This window comes from Octopus bimaculoides, chromosome 29, assembly GCF_001194135.2.
Source record: "Octopus bimaculoides isolate UCB-OBI-ISO-001 chromosome 29, ASM119413v2, whole genome shotgun sequence".
Classification (NCBI taxonomy): domain Eukaryota; kingdom Metazoa; phylum Mollusca; class Cephalopoda; order Octopoda; family Octopodidae; genus Octopus; species Octopus bimaculoides.
The window spans coordinates 8,748,968-8,773,365 of record NC_069009.1 but is presented as its reverse complement, the minus strand read 5'-3'; the positions used below and the strand labels follow the sequence as shown (position 1 = coordinate 8,773,365).

Here is a 24,398-nt window from a genome sequence, read left to right as displayed (position 1 = left end):
ATATAGAGAGAGAGAGAGAGAGAGATGTGAACTTTCTGACACTAATCTTCGTCTGGTTCACATGCTCTCATTAATACTGTTTACAAATAATGTTCCTATCTTGTTATTTACCTTCTTATTACCTGTTTCTTTCTCTCTCTCATTTCCTTTCTTTCTCTCTCTCTCTCTCTCTCTCTCTCTCTCTTTTACCACCTGCTGTCATTGACTCTTTCACTTTCTTTTCTCATCTATTTTTAACATTTTCTTTCCCTTTCTCATACCTTCTTTCATCTACCTCCTACGCCACCAAGATTCAAATCTCTATTCTTCCATTTGCACTACCTTCCTTAATGGTTGTTCTATTCTTTTGTGCCAAGTCAAAAAACAAAATTGATCTTTTAACATTGAACAGGCAGCTAAAGTAGTGGTGATTGTCTGCCACTGGTAATAGCTATGATGTGCTTTTGTGCACCATATAACTATATGAGAGTTTTCTATCTTGGTAGATATTGCAGTATTTGTGTATTCTAACACAGCATCCACTTTTAAGTGGTGAATATTTTACCTTTTGGTATTAATACTGCCTCTGTCATTCTATTATAGAATTAGTATATTTGTCCTTAATTTTCCATCTCACTCATAAGTTGTTGTCCTTTGTTTTCTCAGATTTTGTGTGTTATAACATCCAGTATTTCAGTGATGTCTTACCATCATTGGCACAGCCACAAGTGTTCAGAAACTACATTGGTTCTGGCTGTTATAGCTGATGAATGGTGTTCCACATCTAATTGCTCCTTTCTGTTTATTTCATAATTTCACTTAGTCATAGCAATACTAATAACCTGATGTTAGAGCTCAATGTATATATGCTGCTTCAGAATAAATTGTTAAGCAAGTACAGAACATGATTAATAGAATGACAAAGGAACAGGAATTGTGTGTGTGTGTGTGTATACACACTTATTTTTAAACCTGGTATCCTACCAGTCTCTTTTGCTGAACTGCTAAGTTATGTAGCTATAAACAAACCAACACTTGGTTGTCAAGCAGTGGTGGGAGTAAAACACATTCACAAAGACATACACACATTGACATACTCATACTAACACACACACACACACACACACATTGTGTGTGTGTGTGTGACTGAACAAGCCAGAGCCATGTGGTTGGAACCAGTCTTTTTATCCCACAGCCATACCTATATACCTATATGTATACACACACGTGTGCTTGTCTTGTGAACTGCATTTAATTCCTTGGGTTGCAGGAGTACAGTTGTGACACATGGCATATCTTGAGCAGTTTTAGATCTAACAGACTTTACCACTGATCACAGCTGAATCCTTCTTGGAGAGGAACAGAAAAGACAGCATGAAACAAGAAAGAAAATAAAGTAGAAACATGTGTAGGTCGTTATAATATGCTGTACATAAATACAAAATAAATTTTGTTGATGTACAAGTCTCCATACTCTTTATTATTATTGATATTTATATATATTCCTTGCATTCTCAAGGGCTCGCAAATTATCTGGTGTGAGTTAAAGTTATCAAGACTGACAAACAAGTGGAAAATAAAGAGGGAGAACTTACATGAGGAACATAGTCTGCAAAGAAGTATTGGATTGAAAGGTGTACACAAATTGAAATGTGTATTGGCTCTGACCCATTACCTTGGCTTATAAGTTACCAACAATGTGGTTTTCAGAGTATGCCATGTTGCATTAAATTTCTACCCCCATGGAATTGTGACCCCTATATTTTACATATGAAATTCTTTTTTTAATAAAATTTTTGTTTTCTAGATATGAACTTGTGACATTTTAAAATGTAATTTTTTCTCTTTTTGGGGAAAATGGAAAAATAAGAGTGAATATTTATTTTATGAGAGCTGTGTATTAAGTCTATAAAATTGTGCATAAAGTATATAAAGTGCATTAAGTAATCATTGTATTCCAATTTCGTTCACTTTTCAACAAATAGCAGATGAGCAACTATCTTTTGATACAGATACAACACAAGCTATGCTTTCAGGCTTTTTGGATAAAGTTTTCAGGAATAACCCAATAGGTTTACTATTCCATGAAATATTGACGGGTCTTGCTAGTTATAATAATAATGCATAATGTATTCTACTATTTTTTAATATAAGTCCCTTGGCTACTGGAGATAAGGTTGGCCAATTGTGATGCTGTTGATGGCTATTGAAGCAGAAACACATGTCCATGATTGTTATCTTCAGACAATAAGCCTGTCTTTTTTCCTAGTGGCATGTCAATTTTGGAGACATTCTTGAATCTTGAGATTATTTCTCCTTTCACATGTGGTGTTGGTCTTAATTGCCATTTTATAATTATGACACATAAATCAAGAACTTACATTGCATGGTAATTGATATACCATTTAATGTACTTACATTTGTTTGACATTCACATACATGCAACTGTCCACTCTGAGATATTTTTCTTACCTCATTTTTGTTTGTGTGTGTGTATATATATGTATATATATATATGTGTGTGTATGTATATATATGTATGTATTTCTATTATTCTTAAACAAGAATGTTGTTGAATGATTTGAAGTTTTGGCTAGCTAAGCTATTGTTGGACTGCTGACAATGGCTTAGCTGGCGGAAACTTCAAAGTTACTGTCAACAACATTGTTGTTTAAGAGTAATAAATTTGTACTCTACAAAAGTATAGCGTAAGCCATCAGGTTAATGTAAAATTGCTTTTATTATAACTAAACATAAAAGCAAACAATATATATATATATTTGTTGTTGTTCATCATCGTCATTTAACATCCATTGTCCATGTTGGCATGGGTTGGACAGTTTGACCAGGGCTGGCAAGCGGGAAGGCTGCACCAGATTCCAGTCTGATTTGGCATGGTTTCTATGGCTGGATGCCCTTCCCAACGCCAACCACTCCAAGAGTTTTATATATGTATGTATATACAGCAATAACACTTCTTGGATCATAATACCTTTTGCCAAACATCTAAAATCTAACTTTGTTAGATTAGAATTATAATACAGTTCTATATTTAAGAGATGAGGAATTATTTACATTATTTACATTATTTACATTATTTACATTTGACGGATATTTGTCCTCATCTTGTTTGTTGTTAACACAACGTTTCGGCTGATATACCCTCCAGCCTTCATCAGGTGTCTTGGGGAAATTTCGAACCTGGGTTCTCATTCCTAACGGGCATATGGTTCTCATTCCCCACAGGCATATGGCGTAGTGGTTAAGAGCGCGGGCTACTAACCCCAAGATTCCGAGTTCGATTCACGGCAGCGACCTGATTAATAATAGTAATAATAATAATAATAATATAATAATAGTAACATCGTTAGGAATGAAAACCCAGGTTCGAAATTTCCCCCAAGACACCTGATGAAGGCTGGAGGGTATATCAGCCGAAACGTGTGTTAACAACAAACAAGATGAGGACAAATATCCGTCAAATGTAAATAATGTATCAGAATTATAATTAATAAAAACTTTAAAAACTCTAAATATGCAAAAATACTTAATAATAAAAAAATTAGATTTGAACTTTCAGTCTCTCCAAATCTCTTTAGGATAATCTCTTCTTTTAACAATAAGAAATTGAATCTATTTTATAATAAAAAAAAAAATTCCTATAATTAACACTATATCTGCTGATATAAGCAAATATATATAGTACTTCTTGGTGTCCTACTTGCCTACAACCATGTGTGATTATCTAGATATGGACCTTATATGTCATCTGTGTGTGCATATCTATCATTATTATTATTATTATTATTGTGTGTTTATTCACTATATGTTGCCACTAATATGTATATTTTAATATGAACGTGTGCACATACACGTATGTTTTGCATACACACACACATATATATACTACTATTTTTAGATGTGCGTGTGTGTACTTATATCTACATGTATGTGCCTTTTGTCTCTCTTTGCACCAGTATGAGTATATTTTTGTACAGTGTTCCTTCCTTTATGTATACCCTAATCAAGATACAACTAGAATTCCTATATCTATGTATACGAATGTGCAGACATTATATATATATAAATTATTTTGTATACTTATGTGCACCCCAATACTTGTACCTTTTCTTATATTCATAATACACAATACTCTTCTGTTACTTGAATATTAATTACTAACCTAATACCACACTATATATCCCTCTCACATTATGCCAAGCTAGTTCCTTACCGCATATTTTTATTTATACTTAAACATAGTTACTGTATAGCCTTACATATCAATACATATTTTTTCTATTTCTCATTTATCACCCCTACATTGTTATTTTGCAGTTTTCCTACATGAAATAACTCTCTGAGTGCTCTTTCTTCATCTTTATAGCCGTAGCAAGTATTTACTATCTAAATTGTAATATTAAGAACTATTTTTTTCTGTTTTTACTTATTTTTCTACCTTATATTTAATACATACAAATGAATATTCTTATTCAAACACAAATCCATTTTACGCATCTTATTTTCTTTAACCCTTTTTCACCTCTCAAACACTTATTTATGTTAACAATCCAGTAGTCTTTATACACTAATCTCCTCTCGATTAACTTCATTCTCATGTATAAAAATATTTAAAAATATACACCACACTTAGTATTGTTTCTAAATGTCAGGTCATATCTTAATTCAAATATAGCCATGCCTTTCCATTGGACATTTCTATACAATCTTTATCCTACACGACTTATTTGGAGTTAGAATTTCTAATTTCCTTACTCATCTGTAAAGGGAACGTCTCTAAAACCTCTTTCACTTATATTTTCAAATGACCATTACAGTGTTTAGTTTTAGTCAATACCTAACTGGACTCACATCTTTTTTTCTCATAAGGATAAATATGAATCTCCTAGATCCTATTCTGCTACTTCCTTTCTCAAGTTCTTTGTAAAAAATTTGTTTATACTTCTTACACTGAAGAATACAGTGATATATAATTAATTTAATTCAATTTAATTATTTCTATTCAACCATGAATTTGCATGATTTTTATATCTCTGTACCAAACGATCATCTGCATGAATTAAAATTCTCTTATATATTTTAACATCTCTTCTCCATTTTTAACAAAATTGTTGAGTTTTATGGGATTCCTTTCCATAAATTTACAACACACCATATACAAGTTTTATTTTCATATTTGCAAACTTACGCCAGTAGAATCTATATTAGAAATCTTAGTTTGGAAACCTCCAAATTAAAGGACAAATCTAATTCAACCTTTTTACATATATATATATGTAGAGAACAACCGTGCGAACCAAAGGAGAATGGTGACGAATGGAAACAGGCTCCTTTTAACGCGTCGCACGGTCGACACAAAAATATGATATATGTTATAATACTATAACATAGAGAATTCGCATGTGAATCGAGCTAATTGGATTACCAGCACATTATTATCACACGCAGAAGGACTGCCCTCTGGGCAGTTTTCTGTTCGCCCCTTGATAATATTTTCGCATTTTATTCCCATTTCTAATCATTTTTATATTTTACATCTAATTATTCCTTTGTATAATAGTGCTCACTTGCTTAGTAAATGTTGCTTTCATTATTTTATCAGTCATAATCTTTTAAACAAACATCACGGTAGTCCAACAACAGAGGCAGTTTGTCAAGTTTAATCTTCCCCTCAAAGCAACATAAAAGATTTCAATTCAGCAGCCCATCTGCAAGCTTAGCAGTGTGTGTGTGTGTGTGAGAGAGAGAGAGAGAGAGAGAACATTGCAGACAATGAATGAAATAAACATGAAATGAAAAAATCATATAAATAAAAGGACATTGCTACAGATGTATACGCCCCCGACTTTGTTGCCTCATAACATCCAGAAAAATGGATACTTTTTAATGAAATTTTCTACAACTACCGCTTAGATATTGTGGCTTCAGTGTATATAGGGATTTATGGGAAAGAATTTTTGCGAGGAAGGAGTTTCAGAAAAATCACATGATCTGACATTTTCCCCCTCATAACTTTTACACCCCACTCCCTCATCATCCCACTCCAGACCTATTTTGGCCAATTTTTTTTTTTTTTGCACTTCAAGACCATGGGAAGAGCATTTCCGGTACAAAAATTTTTTAAAAATTGTTAATATTTTCAGAGGGAAAAGTGATTTAAGGGCGAGTTGGCTGTTGTTTCTAGCACATCCAAAGACAACCTTCCTCGTTTCTTTATCCCCATAAATACATTTATAAGCTATAAAAAAGAAAATTTGAGAAATTATGAATTTTTTGCAACCCCACTCCCTGCCCCCGGTTGTTTCTGTTTAGAAATTAAAATATTGAAGAGCCTGAGAAGGTCATTACTGGCATTTATCCACAGTGATTTAAAAAAATTATGGAGATGTACTTGCATAGCAAGTGACTTGATCTGAGATCATGTGCTGAAACAATATCAGTTGCAGCGTGGAAAATGTTTGTAAACCATTCAAGAACACACAAATACCATTAGTTTCACTTCAACATTAAAACTTGATTTGTGTCAAAATATTTTCGTCACTTTGAAACTGTGACTGACAAAACTTCACAAAAGTGATGCAGCATGAAGTTTTGTCAGTGAACAGCAAGCACACATGGATACACACACGCACACACACACATACGCATTCATTGCCTTTCATTTGTGTGCATGTTTATCTGTGCGCATGTGTATGTGTGTCACTGTTGAAGTTGTTTGGAAACTGTGAATAAGGTACAATTTTCGAATACTTGTCAGTAACTTTTTGTTTTGTTTTTTTCTTCTGGTCTTCTAGTAGTAATTACCCAACTTTCTAGGCTCTTCTCACAGCTATCCAGCGTTCAATAATTATATGTGTATTTAAAAAAAATTTTCATTCAATAAATAATGTTTTTACATTATGTATACATTAATAGCGAATTAAAACTTAAAATGGAATACTTCGCAGTGAATGCAATGAATATTTAAATTTGTAATGAATTGGACGCAATGAATATTTAAATTTGCATGAAATTGGAGTTTTAAAAATTCAATAAACTTGGGAAATCAAAATTATAGGAAATTTCTTAGAAGATGAATTTATAAAAATATTTCCAGATGGTCAACCCTTTAATAATTGCTTTCTTTTAGTAATTGTTACATGCCTAATTAATAAGCAGCTTTCTCCATTATAGTATAGATTAGACATTGTTCAACGCTACCAATGTACCAGTATCATCACTGAACGCGACGTGACACAAAAGAACAAGAAGAATACACATGTTTAGCTGGAAGCATTGCTACAAATTTATATACAAACTATTATTATCATATTGGCTACATAGTACATGTTATGCCACAGAAAATAACCAAATCATACGGTGTTGTATTGCACAAGAAAAACATCAATAATATAGTGACAGCTTGCATTCCTGAAATGCAATGGCACACAGACAATGCAGCTGAAGCCCTGCAAATATTCAAACCAAACATCATGTACTATTATGAAGATGAAGAAACTATAGAACCAAGGAAAATAGCCTTAAAAATATTAAGAGGCATTCAAACATTTGAATGAATCTGGCTTATCAGATGCTGACAAGGAAAGCCCAAATAAACTGTGAGAATTGTTCGAAACACAAGTCAAGATAAACATCAATTTCAGCGTACATCGCCTTAAACTGATGGAATGGAGACAGTAGCATGATGAGACAATTGACAACTTTGTTACAAGAGCCTGAACAATAGTAAAAAAAATGTGAGTTTGAAGAAAAAGATCTTGAACAACTGATCGTTGAATTATTGATTGCTTCACCTCTCATTGAAGCCTTCCAAAAGGAGTTGCTTGGGAAAGAGAAAGACTACAAACTTGAAGATGCCCTAACAGAGGGTAGAAAATATGAAGCCATTCTTGCAGCAAAAAGTCAGCTACAACAACTTGCAAGTGCAGAACTAAGCAATGTAGATGCTGTCGAGTGTTGATGTGGAAATTGTGGACGAATGTACCCACCAAGAAAGTGCCCTGCATATAATGATTCCTGCAACAAAAAGGGACACTGGAAAGAATTTTGTCGTCAACAGAACAAACAAGACAGAAAAATGGCTTTGGAAAAAGCACACGAAAAATTCCATGATATAGAATCAAGCTACAAGGCTTATACAGACTCAGACAAAGAGAACTGTTATTCCTACCACTGCATACAAATTTCAAGCATGCAAAATGAAGCATTGGCTATCAAATGTCCACAGAAAGAAAAGGTCCGACAAATAAAATTATAGACTGATACAGGAGCAGCAGGCAACACATTGCCAGATGTACAAATCAACACGAACTGCAGTCATGCTAAAACCAAAGAAAAACATTCATCTGATGGCATACTATGGCCAAGAAATCAAATGCTTTGAAGCAATATATTCTCAGCTTCACTCAAACGGCAGCGAATTCAATGATGCCAAATTCTGTGTGGTAGAGGTGGATGGACCACCAGTCATCGGATTACCAGCATGTAAGGCAATGAAATTAATCACAATACATTGTGATCACATCATGGATTCAACTCCTGGTTTCATAACAATTGAAGACCTGATGAAATTTTTAGCAACAATGGTCCTCAATATACTGGTAAACCATTTCAACAAATGACACATAAATGGAGAATTCAACACACTACATCATCACCAAGGTACTCCCAGTCAAACATATTCATAGAGAGACAAGTTGTTGGCACTCCGTCGCTTACGACGGCGAGGGTTCCAGTTGATCCGATCAACGGAACAGCCTGCTCGTGAAATTAACGTGCAAGTGGCTGAGCACTCCACAGACACGTCTACCCTTAACGTAGTTCTCGGGGATATTCAGCGTGACACAGTGTGACAAGGCTGGCCCTTTGAATTACAGGCACAACAGAAACAGGAAGTAAGAGTGAGAGAAAGTTGTGGTGAAAGAGTACAACAGGGTTTGCCACCATCCCCTGCCGGAGCCTCGTGGAGCTTTTAGGTGTTTTCGCTCAAGAAACACTCACAACACCCGGTCTGGGAATCGAAACCGCGATCCTATGACCGCGAGTCCGCTACCCTAACCACTGGGCCATTGCGCCTCCACAGAGAGACAAGTACAGACAATTCAAAAGACAATCTAAAAATAAGCAAGGAAGACGTAAACAATACATTGTTGAATCTAAGAGCCACACCATTAAACTTAAAGATGCCATCACCCGCTGAGATCCTATTGGGTTGACTAATCACAACACTTGTACCATTACGCTGGAGCTACTCTCATGAAGCTCAAAGACAGAGAAAACTTCTTGAATACAAATGAAAACTGCATATGACCATCATGCAAAGATGAAATTGCCTCTGTTGCACAAAGGACAAGCTGTACGAGTCCTTGACATAAACAACAAACATTGGATACCTGGAGAAATAGCAAAACAATGTAAAGAACTGAGGTCTTACATTGTGAAAACAACCCATGGAGATTTGTGGAGAAACAGAAGGGAACTGAGAGATACTGGCATAGGCATAGACAGACAGTATGAACAGACCATTCAGATGGAAATGCCTGCCAGATTGCCCAACAATATAGAGACAGGCAACCATCTAACAGACCCTACAAACTCCATGAAACATGTTATTCAACTTGACTCAAGAAAAGAAATCACCAATGCTCCTCCTGATAACAATGCAGAAACACAAAATAATGGTCAGACACATGAGAAGTGCTCAACACCAACCCACAAAAGAATCCCAAGATCAGGCAGGACAGTGAAAACACCAGAACACTAAAAAACACTTTGTACCATAAAACTGTTCATGTTATTTGAAGTGCATGTTGCTTATTGCTCTTGCAATAAAACAGTTTATTTATTTTTTTCTTTGAGTGAGAAGAAACCCTATTTTCATTTGTCAGTTTTATTAGTCTGTGAATTGCTTCAAGTGAATGGGGGATGTTGTAATGATACAAAACTAAATGTACTTAGTTTCACATTGTTAAATATGCTGTTGCGGATAAAAGGTAGTCAACTAGGTGGCTGGCGAGGGGTGGAGGGGGACAGCAGTTGACTAGACAACCAACCATTCTGCATCACATTATTGGTGTACTTTTATGGCACAGTAACCAGTATCAAAGTGTAAAAAGCATTCTAAATGCTCTGAACTCATCAGAACAACTGAATGTATCCAGCAAGTTCAACAGACCATCAATTACATTCCCAGAAAATCCATGAGGTCAATTGCAAAAGGTTTCCATGTGTCAGAAGGAACAATCAGAAATGTTGTCCATGAAGACATCAGATATAAGTCTTGTATGATGAAGAAAGGTCAATTTATGTCAGAAAAGGCAAAAGAAAATCACTACATCAGGTCTAAAAGGCTCTTAAACAAACTAAAAATTCCAGCAGAAGATTTGATTTGGTTTTGCTCAAACGAGAAAAACTTTGACCAAGATCAAAAAGTCAACAGAAGAAATGACAGATGGTTATGTGCAGACCATTCTGAAGTCCCAAGCATTATGCATACAAACCTTGCTGCACTTTCTCCAAAAAAATCTCTCCACCAAAGTTAAAGAACTTAAGATTTACAAACCAAACTGTAATATTGTTAAAAGTTAAATTGATTAAAACTACCAGTGAAGTCATTTTTTTCCTTTTTCAAATATGTATACACACACACATTGTATGTATATGTGTGTAAGTGTATATTAGATATATTTATCCTGTGATTAAGCATTCTACAATTTTTGAAAGAAAGCCACTGAATACATTTAGAATGTAAATATATGTTATTGATAACAGCATCATAATGGCTGCCGACTTGTTTCACTATTTACAAAGTTCTCTCATTTATATTAAAACTAGTAGACAGCCTGCCTGTCAGATATTTTACTCAATAGCGCACACACACACACACACACACACACACACACACATAATCAATGTAGAGACAATGAAAAGCAGGTCTGGTGAGATAGTTGGAATGTTAGAATGGAAGTGTGTAAGAGGTAAGATGGAGGGGAGCTTCAGCTGGACTCCTTGTTGGCCATAAACAAAGATAGAAATTCTTTTAGGTAGGCAGTCGTGATGTAGTGGGTGTGTGCATACTTTAGGCTGAGAAATGGGTAAATAGGTGCAGATGTGGCTGCATGATAAGAAGGTTCCCACTCACATGGTTCCCGGTTCAGTTCTACTGCATGGCATCTTCATCATATGTCTTCTACTGTATCCTCAGGTTGATCAAAGCCTTGTCTGTGGATTTGGTAGAAAGAGACTTAAAAAATAAGTACTGAGCTCAATTCATTTGACTAAAAAGTTCATCAAGGCATGGCTGCAGTTTAATGAATGAAACAAATAAAAGATAAACTAAAGTGATCAAGGTAGTTAGAGTGTGTGATATGATAATTTAGCTTAAACTAGTCTGGGAAAATACAACAGCAATATTTATCTTTACATATGTTCTGCAATGTGGCCTGGCAGATGAACAAAAGGACTGATGTTATGAAGCCCTCACCTTGATGATGAATGGTGGCATCAAAAGACATGTTGAGCAGGAACCCAATGTATCCCAAGGTGTACATAGAGGCTAGAGTCCAACAAATGAAGAGTGAACAAAGCTCTTGAAATCCCGTGATGTAAGTTACCTTCTGGTCTAACTTCAAGAAATCAGTCAATTACCTGATCATCTGTCAGGTGACTGGCTGGTTTCTTGTGGGTACACAAGCCATATTGACTACATTCTCGCCAGAAAATGGGATGGACTGATGCTTTGAGGAAAGAATAAGGCCTAGGGGGAATCAGATGTGGTGTGAAAGGGAGAAGACTGTGGCAATGTAAAGCATACAGATAAGAACAGTTTTATAAAGAAGTGCCGATTGCTAAATGTGGATGGAACATGTGGAAGAGGGGAGTGAAGAAGGTATGGGACGAAGTAGTGGAGACTGATCTCAAGATGTTCAGCCTCACAATAAAGAAAACGATAGACAGAGTCCCATAAATGACAAGCTAACAAGGTTCTTTGGAATTCTGTGATGTAAATTACCTTTTGGTCAGAAACCAGTCAGTCACCTGGTCAGATATCAATTTGGTGGGTAGAACGTAGTAACATTCTCACTAGAAAATGGGATGGACAGATGCTTGGAGGAAAAAAATAGAGCATAAGTGGAATCAGATGTAATGTGAAAGTATAGATGATTGGTTTATATTGTGAATGTATGCATGATGTCTCATCTATATTTGTGTTTGGAAATGTGTGTCTATAGATATATCTATTTGTGCATATTCTGTCAATACTTGTGAATGTATGAATAACTGGAATGACAAATTTGTGTTTACTTTTGTAAATATGTATATGTATATGTAAATATGTAAATATGTAAATGTCAGTAACCATTGTCTGTGCACTGGAGCACTACCCTTGACTCTATCTTGGTGCTTTTGCTATTTAAATACACGATTCTATCAGATCCTGAAAATTTTATATATATCAATTTCTATCTACCAGATCCACTCAGCAAGCCTTGCTTGACCCGGGTCTATAGTAGAAGACACGTGCCCAAGGTGCAGTGTGGTTGGGAGGCAAATATCTTACTCACACGGCCAGAGTTATGACCTACATAATAAATACCTACAAACTCCTTTTAGGGAGCATCTACCAGTCACTTTTGTTTTTCTTAACTTGTAACTTCTGTTCCCTTTTATCATTACAGGGTTTCCTGCTGTCTCAGCACATCTCTATAGCCCAGAGTGATGTTGGACGTCCCCTATGCTGACATGATTGCCCCAGCTACAATACATCAAAAGGAACGACAGCAGAGGCCAGGAGTTGTACTTGGATGTAAACAGGGTGGCCATGCTCGGCCCATCCCCTGGCTGCTAGAAATGATGATGACAAGGAAGATTATTTTTATTATTATTATTGCTGTTGCTGTTTTGATGTGTGCACGACCAGGTGCAGCTGCAACTAAGACTGAGTGTAAGTTTGGGTGGAGATACTGCTGTTGTTGTTCGTGGTGGTGGTGGTGGCGGCGGAGGAGGAGGAAAAGTTGTTAGTGGTAGAAGTGGTGGTGGTGGCGGCGGCGGAGGAGGAGGAAAAGTTGTTAGTGGTAGAAGTGGTGGTGGTGGTGGTGATGTTGTTCTTGTTGGTAGGGATGGTGTTGCTGATGTTGCTATTGGTAGTGGCAATTAATGTTGTTGACATTTGCAATCACTATAGACCAGCAGTTCTCAACAAAGATTTATATGACCCTTGGTGGGCGGGGGGGTCCATAGAAGATTTTGTTTTTAAAGTTTAGATGCAATGAATTGGTTATATTCCTGCAATACACAAAATATCTTCATAATTATTGTCAAACAATTTCTAATAATATTTAATTATAAAAATATAATAGGATTTATTTAGACAGTGAATGGTTATCAGGGTCCATCTGAGTAAAAGAGGAATCAAAGGGGTCCATAGGCATAAAAAGGGTTGCAAAACGCTGTCTAGATTTTGATGCCAATAAAGTTCCTCTTGAAAGGGATTACTGAAGGGATGGCATTCTTGGAAGGAAGGACTATGGATAGTGATTTAGTGTAGTTTGGTATGGGATTGGACACTGAAAGGGGAGGAGAAGAGATGAGTGAGACATTAGTGCTTGAGTGGAGGCGACGTGAATTGAGTCAGTTCCAAGGAACAGAAGATATTACAGTAGCAGTACAATTAACAGAGTGGAGACAGTTAATTATTAGTGATGGAACCAGTATTCCCACATGTCAGTCACTGTATGTCAGTCAAATCTCACTTTTCAGATGCTGGTGTTTCAAATAGCCAGCAGGCTTATTAAAAATTAATTATTTGTAACAGAAACAATATTAATACCAATTAATATCCAACTTAACATAAATAGATGCCTTGTCAAAACACCGAATGCTGCATTATTAGCCTTGGAAGATCCTTAAGATCTGCTTAAAAGCACATAAATTGTAGCAGACAAAATTTGTCCCTCATGGTCACTAGAATTCCCATACCACATTCTATTGGAACTCATCAGTGGGAAGCACTGATCACTGCATGACAATTAAATCTCACTGCTACGATACAGCACAAATAGCCAGCAGGCTTATTAGAAATTAATTATTAATGGCAGAAGCAATATTAATACTGAAAGTTAATCTTTACACTCAACATGGGTGCCAGTGTCATTGTAGGCGAAAGAATGAGTGTGTCTGTGAGGGACATCACGGCAGTCAGTCAGAGGACTCTTTTCTGGATGTGATCTAGTTCTATAAGTAAGCACAATAATCCTTTGTTGGGCCTCACCTGAGCTTTGTAGTGTATCAATAATTGTTTGGATCAAGGCAGAATCATTAGCACACCGGGCAAAATGCTTAGCAATATTTGATCTTACTTTATCTTCTGAGTTCAAATCGATGTGGGACCCAAACTTCAAGCCTGTTGACATAACCAAGTTGAAGCAGATATTTTACAACATTTGATTTGGATATTTGAAGCAGTAGGTTTGAATTTAGAAGGCACCTAGTGGTTAGGGATTTCAGCTTGTGATTGTAAGGTCATGAGTTCAATCCCTGGTGGTATGTTGTATTCTTGAGCAAGATACTTTATTTCACATTGGCCCAGTCCACCAGCCTGTCAAAAAATAAGTTGTACTTATATTTCAAAGCGCCACTCTTATTACATTCTGTGTCATGCTGAATCTCACTGGGAACTACATTAAGGGTATGTGTGTCTGCAGAGTGCTCATCCACTTGCACATTTTATGAGCAGACTATTCTGTTGGTTGGATCAACTGGATCCCTTGTCATTGGAACTGATGGAATGCCAGTTTTTGTGTGTCCTAACATGGCCCCAGATCAACTGGAACCCTCATTATAATGGCCAACAGAGTGCCAGTTGATATATGTTTGTATGTTTATCCCTAAGTAATGTACTGTACAGTATACTATGTGATGACTGTTTTGTAGTTGTTGTTCTCTGCTACCAAATGAAATGCTTTGTTAATCTCCTCATTAATATTTTCAGATTTCATGGATGACTACAGCGTGTGTTCTCTGACGGGCTACATAGACATTCCGTCTGGAGTGACTATCACCATTCATCTTAAAAAACCTGGTGCATCCAAAAGCCTTCTTACAAAGTGTGCTTTGCGCTTCCGGACAGAGAGTGACAAGGAGCTACTCAGAATCGAGTACAAGGCATTTGAAATTCGTGATTGTGGAATATCTTTTAAAGTGAATCTGGTGAGTTTAACAATGGAGGGAGATTGTCGCTGTTTAGCCCTAGGTCAATCTTGAGCCAGTTTGCTTGAGTTTTAATGATGTTGTCACCTTGACCACCTCAGAATATGTGGTGGTCAAGTATTTTAAATGTGCAGGCTGAGCTGTGCGGATGAAAAGCTTGCTTTGCATCCAAGTGGTTTTGAGTTCAGTTCTAGTATACAGTCCCAGGTTGACTAATTTCATGTGAGTGAATTTGGTAGATGGAAATATATATATATATATATATAATATATCAGGTTGAGTAAAAAGTAAGCAATGTTTTGAACCATGAAGAATTTATACTGGATTCTTGAAGAGTTTAAAATTTTTTTTCAACATTTTTTGCAATTGTCTGATAATACAGACATAGACTTGCCTAAATGCATCAATAAATTAACTTTGATATTTATTTCACTGTTGTTGCATTCATCTGAAATGGAACTCTCAAAGTGCAATATTCGAGCAATTTTGCTATTCAACTTCAGAAAAGGATGTAAAGCAGCTGAAACTGAATATCAACGAAATGTTTGGTGAAGAAATGACCAGTGAGTGGTCAGCTTGAAAATGGTTTAAATGGTTTCACAGTGGAGATCATGAGCATAGTGGATGCCCATCTGTCATTGATGACAGTCAATTAAAGACCGTCGTTGAGAAAGATCGACGTAAAACCACTCAAGAACTGGGAAAAAAGCTTCAAGTTAGCCAGAAAACTTCCTGCAACCATTTGCATGCAGTCAGAAAATCAAAAAAGCTGGACAAATGGGTACCACACAATTTGAATGAAAATCAGAAAACGCATGGATATGAAATTTGCTCATCACTTTTCCATAACCAGACTGATCCAGTTCTCGACTGTATTGTAACTTACGATGGAAAGTGAATTCTGTACAATAATAAAAAAAAAAACATTCTCCACAGTGGTTGGACCAAAATGAAGCACTAAAAACCTTCCCTAAACCCAAGCTCTTCAAAAAGAAGGTTATGGTGACTGTTTGATGGTGTACTGCTTAATAACTATAACTTCTTAAAACCCAGGTAAACCACTACTGCAGAAACATATTGCCATGAAATTGCCAAAGTGAACGTAAAACTGCTACTCCTCCGTCCCAGACTGGTCAACAGAAGGGGGTCAATCATACTTCATGACAATGCTTGACCACACGTTTCATTAATGATGCTCCAGAACTTTCTCCTACCGACTACCACTTTTTCGAGTACCTTTGAATTCCTGCAAGAGAAGGAGTTCAAAAATCAGACTCAAACTACATTCAAAGAGTTCGTCAGCTGCAGAACTCCAGATTTTTATGTTACTGGAATAAACAAACTTGTAACTCATTGGCAAAAATGTGTTCATTGTAAAGGTACTTACTTTGATGAATAAAATTTCTGCATTGTTGAAATATATTGTGATGAATTTCATCTTTCAAAACATTGCTTACATTTTACTCAGCCTGGTATCATCATCATCATCATCATCGTTTAACGTCCGCTTTCCATGCTAAAGACTTTTGCACGGTACTCTGTGTGTGTGTGTGTGTGTGTGTGTGTGTGTGTGTGTGTGTGTGTGTGTGTGTGTGTGTGTGTATATATATATATATATATATATATATATATACACACACACACAGTACCGTGCAAAAGTCTTTGGCCATTTTAAACTATCGTAAATTTCTAGTAATTGCCAACTTATAAGTGGATGTTTTTCATTGCATTTTTTACAGATGACACATTGACCGTGTTTGAGTCATTTCCATACCTAATCATTATATTTTGTAGTCGGGGTTCTGCATGAGAGAGGAGGATGCAAGACAAGCACCAAAAATGACCATGCAAAAGTTTTTGGTCACCTCACATAAACCAATCAAGATACAGTGTTTTAAAAGAGAAAAATGTCTATAATGAAAATTTATTACATAATGTTCATTTCAAGAAGTTATTGTTAATAATGTGGCTTTCCTTAACTTGAATAATTGCTTCAATGCACCTGGGAAGAGATGCATACTTCACAGGTATGAGATGCCATTCTCTGTGGCTGAGCTCTCACAACTCTTCAAGGAGTGTGTGGATTCTTCTGAGAAACTCTTCTCTTTGAGTCCTGTCCATATTTGCTCGATATTTAAGTCTGAGCTGGCCAATCATTCAATACTCTGTTGTGTTGCATGAGATCCATGGCTTGGAGCTCCGTCATGTTGAAAAATCTCACCTTCATTCAAGTTACCATCACTTTTTGTATATAAACAGTACTGTGCAAAGGTCTTTGGCCATTTTAAACTATTGTAAATTTCTACCAAAGCATCAGACTCTTACCCCCAAACTTCACTGTTTTCGTCATGTAACAGGGATTGTTTCTTGCTTATTAGAAAGCGAAACATCCACTTATAAGTTGGCAAGTAGTAGAAATTCACAATAGTTTAATGTGCCGAAGACTTTTGCATGGTACTAAATGTATAAAGGTGCAAGCTTAGGTATGTGGTAAGGACCTTGCTTCCCAACCACATGGTTCTGGGTTCAGTCCCACTGTGTGACACCTTGGGCAAGCGTCTTTTACTGTAGCCTGAGGCTAACCAAAGCCTTGTGAGTGGATTTGGTAGAGGGAAACTGAAAGAAGCCTAACATATATATGTGTGTGTGTCTTTGTGTCTGAGTTCAAATTCTGCCAAGGTTGACTTTGCCTTTCACTCTTTTGGGGTCGATGAAATAAATACCAGCCAAGCACTGGGGTTGGTGTAATTGACTAGCCCCCTGCCCCAAAATTTCAGGCCTTGTGCCTATAGTAAAAAGGATTATTATTATTATTATTCATGAGGGTGCATGACTTAGCGGTTAGGGTGTTGCACTCACAACCACAAGATTGTGGTTTTTAGGTTCTACCTGTGTGGTGTATTGTGTTCTTGAGCAAAACATCTCATTTCGTGTTGCTCTACTTTCACACTTGATTCATGGTACACCATGCACCGGTTCAGGCAATGTCCATTTGATAGAGCGAGTGAGCTAATGTATGGTGCATACGTTTAATCACTATCAACAAATCATTTGTGCAGGTCATTCAGCAAAAGTTGAACACTCATATGTTGTCTTTGACAAAAGAGTCCATCATCATCATTATTATTATTATTATTATTATTATTTAAGGTTGTGAGCTGGCTAAACTGTTAGCGTGCTGGACAAAATGCTTAGTGGCATTTCATCCATCCTTATCTTCTGCATTCAAATTCCATCGAGGTTAACTTTGCCTTTCATCCTTTCAGGGTTGATAAAATAAGAACCAGTTGAACGCTGGGGTCAATGTAATCAACTTAACCCCTCCCTGAAATTGCTGCTTTGTACCAAAATTTAAAACCATTTTTATTATTATTATTATTGTTACCTGTTATGAAAGTGAAAACTGATGTCATTTTATCTAAAAAGGAATGCAGGATTTCCTCGTTTATATTTTGAATTTCTGTGTTTTTCTGTTTTTTCTCTATTTACATTTTCAACCCAAAGAAGATAGACAATCTGTTGAAATATTGCTCGATCCATTAAATAAACAATCTGCACTACAAATTGCATTGCGGTCTTCAGATTGTCTATTCTTTTTATCATTATTAAGACAGCAAGCTGGCAGATTCATTAGCTCAGCGCCATTTCATCCATCTTCACATTCTGAGTTCAAATTCTGCCAGGGTTGATAAATTAAGTATCAGTGAAATAGTGGGGGTCGATGTAATTGACTAGTGCCTTTAGTAGAAAGAACTATTACTATTATTATTATTGTTGTGATTTCAGAACAATTATCGGTGTAATGCTAAGCTAAATGATGCCAAGCTCTCAACACGAGAAGTGGACATTGAACTCAGCCGACCCTTGCACGCTGTAAACTATGGTGGAACCATTTTATTAACCACATATCAAAGCAGTATGTCTCTTCACTTATCTTCCTTTCAAGTCGTATTTGTAATTGCATGTGTATATGTGTGAGTGTATGTGTGTATAACATATATGTATGATTGTGTGTGTATACATGTATATAAGTTAGCATATATATATATATATATATATATATATATATACAGTGGACCCTGCTTTATAAACCCATCTTGGGACTGCCTATTTGGGATTTATTAACGGAGGGAACAAAATTCTCCAATTGATTAAACTTGTGTATTTATTAAAATACATACGTATGCAATTACACAAATAGAAACATTATATACAGTATCATTGAATGAAAAATTTGTCAAGTGTGGTTTACTTTGCTGGACACATTGATCGCAACTCTGCATTGATTTTTTTTCCTTAAAAGTTATAAAAAGATTCATGTCACTGAAATCAAAACTTTCGAGGCCACTTTCTAATTGAGTTAGAGAGTGTCTCATTTCAGCTGGTGTTTGAGGCTCCGGAACTCTTCATCAACATCAAAGTCAGAATCTTCATCTCCTTCGGTTTTCTTCTCAGATTGCTGAATGTCATGAATGATCTCATCTAGTTTTTCTTCTTCAATGATGATCTCTGGAGCAACAACAGCTCCATCATCTACGGACAACAAGTTCTTGAAATGCTTTTTGGTCAATCCAGTTGGCGGTAAAGGCAGGATCAAATCTTCATTAACATCTATGACTTCATTTGATTCTTCAGCCGAAACAAAACCATCTTTGATCCAACAATATTTGATTGTCTGGCTAGAGACCTTCTTCCAAGCTACGCTTAACATGTACATAGCATCCAAAATGGTGATCCACTTTGCAACTTCTTGGGCAAAAATGTCACGTTCAGTGTCTTCGATCTCATCAATGATCTTCTCACACATTTTATGTCTGAAATAGGCTTTCAAGGTGTTGATTATCCCCGTGTCACAGGGCTGCAGCACTGACATTGTGTTGGGTGGAAGAAATTTTATAGTGATATTCTTGAGATCGTCGATGACTACAGGAGAAGAGCAATTGTCAAGTAGGATCACCATTTGTCTTCTAGATTCCTGCAAATGATGATCCCAAGATCTGAGCCATCTCCCATAGATTTTTTTTCTGTCATCCAAGCGTTGGTTGAAAAGTTATACTAAATTGGAAAAGTTTTGACATTTTTGAAGCATCTTGGTCAACCATCCTTTCTGATTAAGAGCAAGTCTTCTTTGTCTCCATTCATGTTTGCAAGCCACAATCAAGGTCACACAGTCCTTTGCCATCTTAAAGCCTCTCACAATCTTCTTGCAACTCTCGTTGATATATGTATTTCCTGGTAATACACAAAAGTGGATCCCAGTTGCATCAGCATTGTAGATGTCCTGTGGCTGATATGATTTCAACAGAAGCTGCATGGTTGTCTCATGAAATTGATGGGCTCCGTTGATGTCAGCTTCAGCTGCATCACCTGCAAAGTATCAAATGTTTAGTTTGTGTTCTCTAAAGAGAAAAATGTCAACTAGTGAACGACAACGCTTACCTTTTAGAACCGTAAAAGAGATTCTATATCTTTTCTGCCAACAGCAAAACCAACCTTAAAATCATGTCCAGCAGCTTGAGCAATGGTGTTGACTTTGTGCATTAGGATCGGGCCATTGACAGGGACATTTCACATGCAAATAAATTGAAACCAGTCTTAGAGAGTACAGTCTATTTGTTGGTTATTTCCCTCTTGTTGGCGCTTTCTCTTTGATGAACAGCCATCATGTTCTTTGGAATGAAGGTCATCCTCATTCTTTAGGAAATTCTGGATGAGACTTCTTGAAATTCCCAAACTCTGTGCTGTTTCCCGCTGAGCTTTGTAACGTTTTAACAATTGAATCTTTACTGCCATGGATTTATCCTACCTCTCTCTTTTCATTTTGAATGTTTTGAACAACTTGTGTGTATGTCTGCCTCTCTGCACGAATGATGAATGACGTGTTTCTTTCGCCCTTAAATACTGACCAGTAGGCTCCAGCAACCACAACCAACCAGCTGTCACGTGGTAAACACCATCATCCAATGAATGAGAAGGGCATGTAATTTTGACAAAAGCTGTTTCGGAGCCTACTTTTTCGCTTGAATGACAGGTTTGTGTGATAGACTCTACCTATTTATTGATCAATTTTTGGCTATGGCTGCTGGAGCCTACCTGTCAGTATTTAAGGGCGAAAAAAAGAAGCGCTTCATTCATTCGCTGCCACTTGTTGAAACTTTAGGAAGGAGCAGTGACAATTGGATTTATTAAATGAGAGATTTTATGTGTAAAAACTGCCCCAACACATTTTGGATATATTAAGTGGGTGGATTTATTATCAGTGGATTTATAAAGCAGGATCTACTGTATATATATATATATATATATATATATATATATTATGAAAAAACGGTTGAATGAAGATTCATCCTTTAATTGGAGTAGTTTGCAAAAGATTTCTAACATTGATTCTTCATACTTTACTTTGGATTTGCTGGTTTAAAATGGTGTAGATATGAAAAGTTTTATAAGTATATTAAGTATATCATTTAAGTTACAGAACAAAGTTCAACAAATTCTATTATATTTTGCATAAATGGAGGAGATGTTAATATGGGATAAAATATTTATTCAATTCGCTAGACAATCATTTCGTACAGAAAGACAATAAATTCATTCTAAGAACCCGAGTTGTCAAAGAGTACTCATCGGTAGCACAATAACAAAAAATAAGAACTTAATAAAGAAAAAGGTGGACTTCAGATTTACATGGGTATTGTGTCCGTACTAATTTTTAATGTGTAATTGTTCTAGGAGTCATGTCTATTTAAAACACAATTAACAGGTAACAGTTAAGTGATGATATATATAACATGGAAAGATAGGTAACTTTCTCAATATAGATTAGTGTAAATGAACTAGTTTTAAACTCCATATAAGAAGTAAGAATCAAGTGGGGTTGAAAACCCAAATAAGGGAGAACAGAATTTTTAAATACAGGAAACTGAAATTTATATTTGACCGTTAATAATCATTTCAGCTTTTTTATAAATTAGAAAAAATGTTTAAGAGCCCTCATAAATGGTTAGTGGTATATAAACTTTGTTTATGTAAATAATATGTCAGAAATATAGAAGGAGATAATTTAAATAGTTAAAGTAGTAAAAATTAGATACTAATAGGTGGTTAATATGACAATATAAGAAACGTATAAAAATTATAAGGGAAATAAATATATGAAGATTAGGGGGTATTTTACTTAGAATGTTCGCTGCTAAAACTATAAAACATCTATGGAATGGTATATAGAAAAAAATATATCGAAAAGATTAGAGAATAAAAATTATTGAAATAAGGGGAAAAATGGTCTAGTTTATATTTGCTAGGAGATTGGAACAATTAAAAATATTCACATTATATGTATATGCCTACTCAAAACAAAATTTTTGTTGTGTCATGTATAGTTATACATATAAAGGTTTGTGCATGTAGATACTGGTACAACTATATATGCATATATAAAAAAACCACGATTTTTGAACTGGTAAAACAACAATTACGTGTATATACTAGTGTATATATCCATATACAATGTGTACACTGACAATTATGGACAAACAAGTAATCAGACACCGAAACATATAATACACATGCACCCTATAGACGACGGTAACAAAGAGACATTCTTATACACCTGTACCCATGTACGCATCATCATTGTTGTCGTCGTCGTTTAACATCCACTTTCCATGCTGGCATGAGCTGGATGGTTTCACTGAGAGCTGGCAAGCCAAAAGGCTGTACCAGTCTCCAATTCGATCTGACAGTGTTTCTACAGCTGGATGCCCTTCCTAATGCCAACCACTCCGAGAGTGTAGTAGGTGGTTTTTACATGCCACCAGCACAAAGGCCAGTCAGGCAGCACTGGCATCGACCACATTCAAATGGTGCTTTTTACATGCCACCAGCATGGGAGCCAGTCAGGTGGCACTGGCAACAATCACACTCGAATGGTACTTTTTACGTGCCACCGGCATCGATGCCACTCAGGCGATACTGTCATCAGTCATGACAACGACTTCACTTACTTCAACAGGTCTTCACAAGTGCAGTTTATTGCCCAATGATTGAAGGGTCCTCTTAAATGGGATGGTTATGCTGCACTGGCATAGGCCATGGTTACAGTCTCTAAAGCACAGCATATCTTGTCTTCGCATCGGTGATGCCCAACATTTGAAGATTGTGCTTCACCACCTCATACCAGGCCTTCCTGGGTCTACCTCTTCAACAGCTTCCCTCTTATGCACTTTCACACAGCTGTCCTCATCCATACGCGACACATGACCATACCAGCATATCGTCTCTCTGCACACCACATCTGATGCTTCTTAGGTTCAACTTTTCTCTCAAGGTACTTACACTCTGTCGAGTATGCACACTGACATTACACATCCAGCGGAGCATACTAGTTTCATTCCTTGCAAGCTTATATCTGTCCTCAGCAGTCATGGCCCATGTTTTACTGCCACGTAGCATGGCTGTTCGCACACATGCGTCATACAATCTACCTTTTACTCTGAGCGAAAGGCACTTTGTCACCAGCAGAGGTAGGAGCTCTCTGAACTTTGCCCAGGCTATTCTTATTCCAGCAGCCACACTCTCAGAGCATCCACCCCAGTTACTGACTTGGTCACCTAGGTAACAGAAGCTATCAACTACTTGTAGTTTTTTCCCCTGGAATGTGATGGAAGCTGTTTTCTGCACATTTTCAGTGTTTATTACCCAAGTGTTTGCTACACACAAAAACTATCTTCCCAGTTAGCCTTCCTTTGATATTGCTGCACCTCTTATGTGTCCACAGCTTTCACTGGGTACATCTTATGGAGTTTCTACCTATACCTTTTCTGCAGATTGCGGAGGGCCATTTACCTTAAGAGATTTGTGGTTTATCTACCTTCCTTCTTATTAAGACTTTGGTTTTTGCTAGATTGACTCTAAGGCCCTTCAATTCTAGACCTTGCTTCCACACCTGAAATTTCTCTAGTTCTGATAGTGACTCAGCAATTAGAGTAAGGTCGTCAGCATAGAGAAACTCCCAGGGGCATCCTGTCTTGAGTTCCTCTGTTATTGCCTGGAGGACTATGATGAATAGGATGGAGCTGAGGACTGATCCTTGGTGGACCCCTACCTGGAATTCTTCACTGTACTCGTTGCCAACCCTCACCTTACTGACAGCGTCCCTGTACATGGCTTGTACAGCTCTCACTAACCAT

The 24,398-nt window shown here is 36.6% G+C and overlaps 1 protein-coding gene across 2 annotated transcripts in view; it reads left to right on the top strand.

Annotated features, from left to right (window-relative positions):
- LOC106868301 (uncharacterized) overlaps positions 1-24,398 on the top strand; it is a 48,892-nt gene that overhangs the window by 15,422 nt on the left and 9,072 nt on the right. For both annotated transcript variants that reach the window (XM_014913489.2, XM_014913491.2), the window contains exons 2-4: positions 12,678-12,943; positions 14,990-15,207; positions 18,994-19,123. In XM_014913489.2, coding sequence (XP_014768975.1) covers positions 12,718-12,943; positions 14,990-15,207; positions 18,994-19,123 — 574 coding nt within the window. In that variant the 5' untranslated portion in view covers positions 12,678-12,717. The remainder of the gene's footprint in view (positions 1-12,677; positions 12,944-14,989; positions 15,208-18,993; positions 19,124-24,398) is intronic.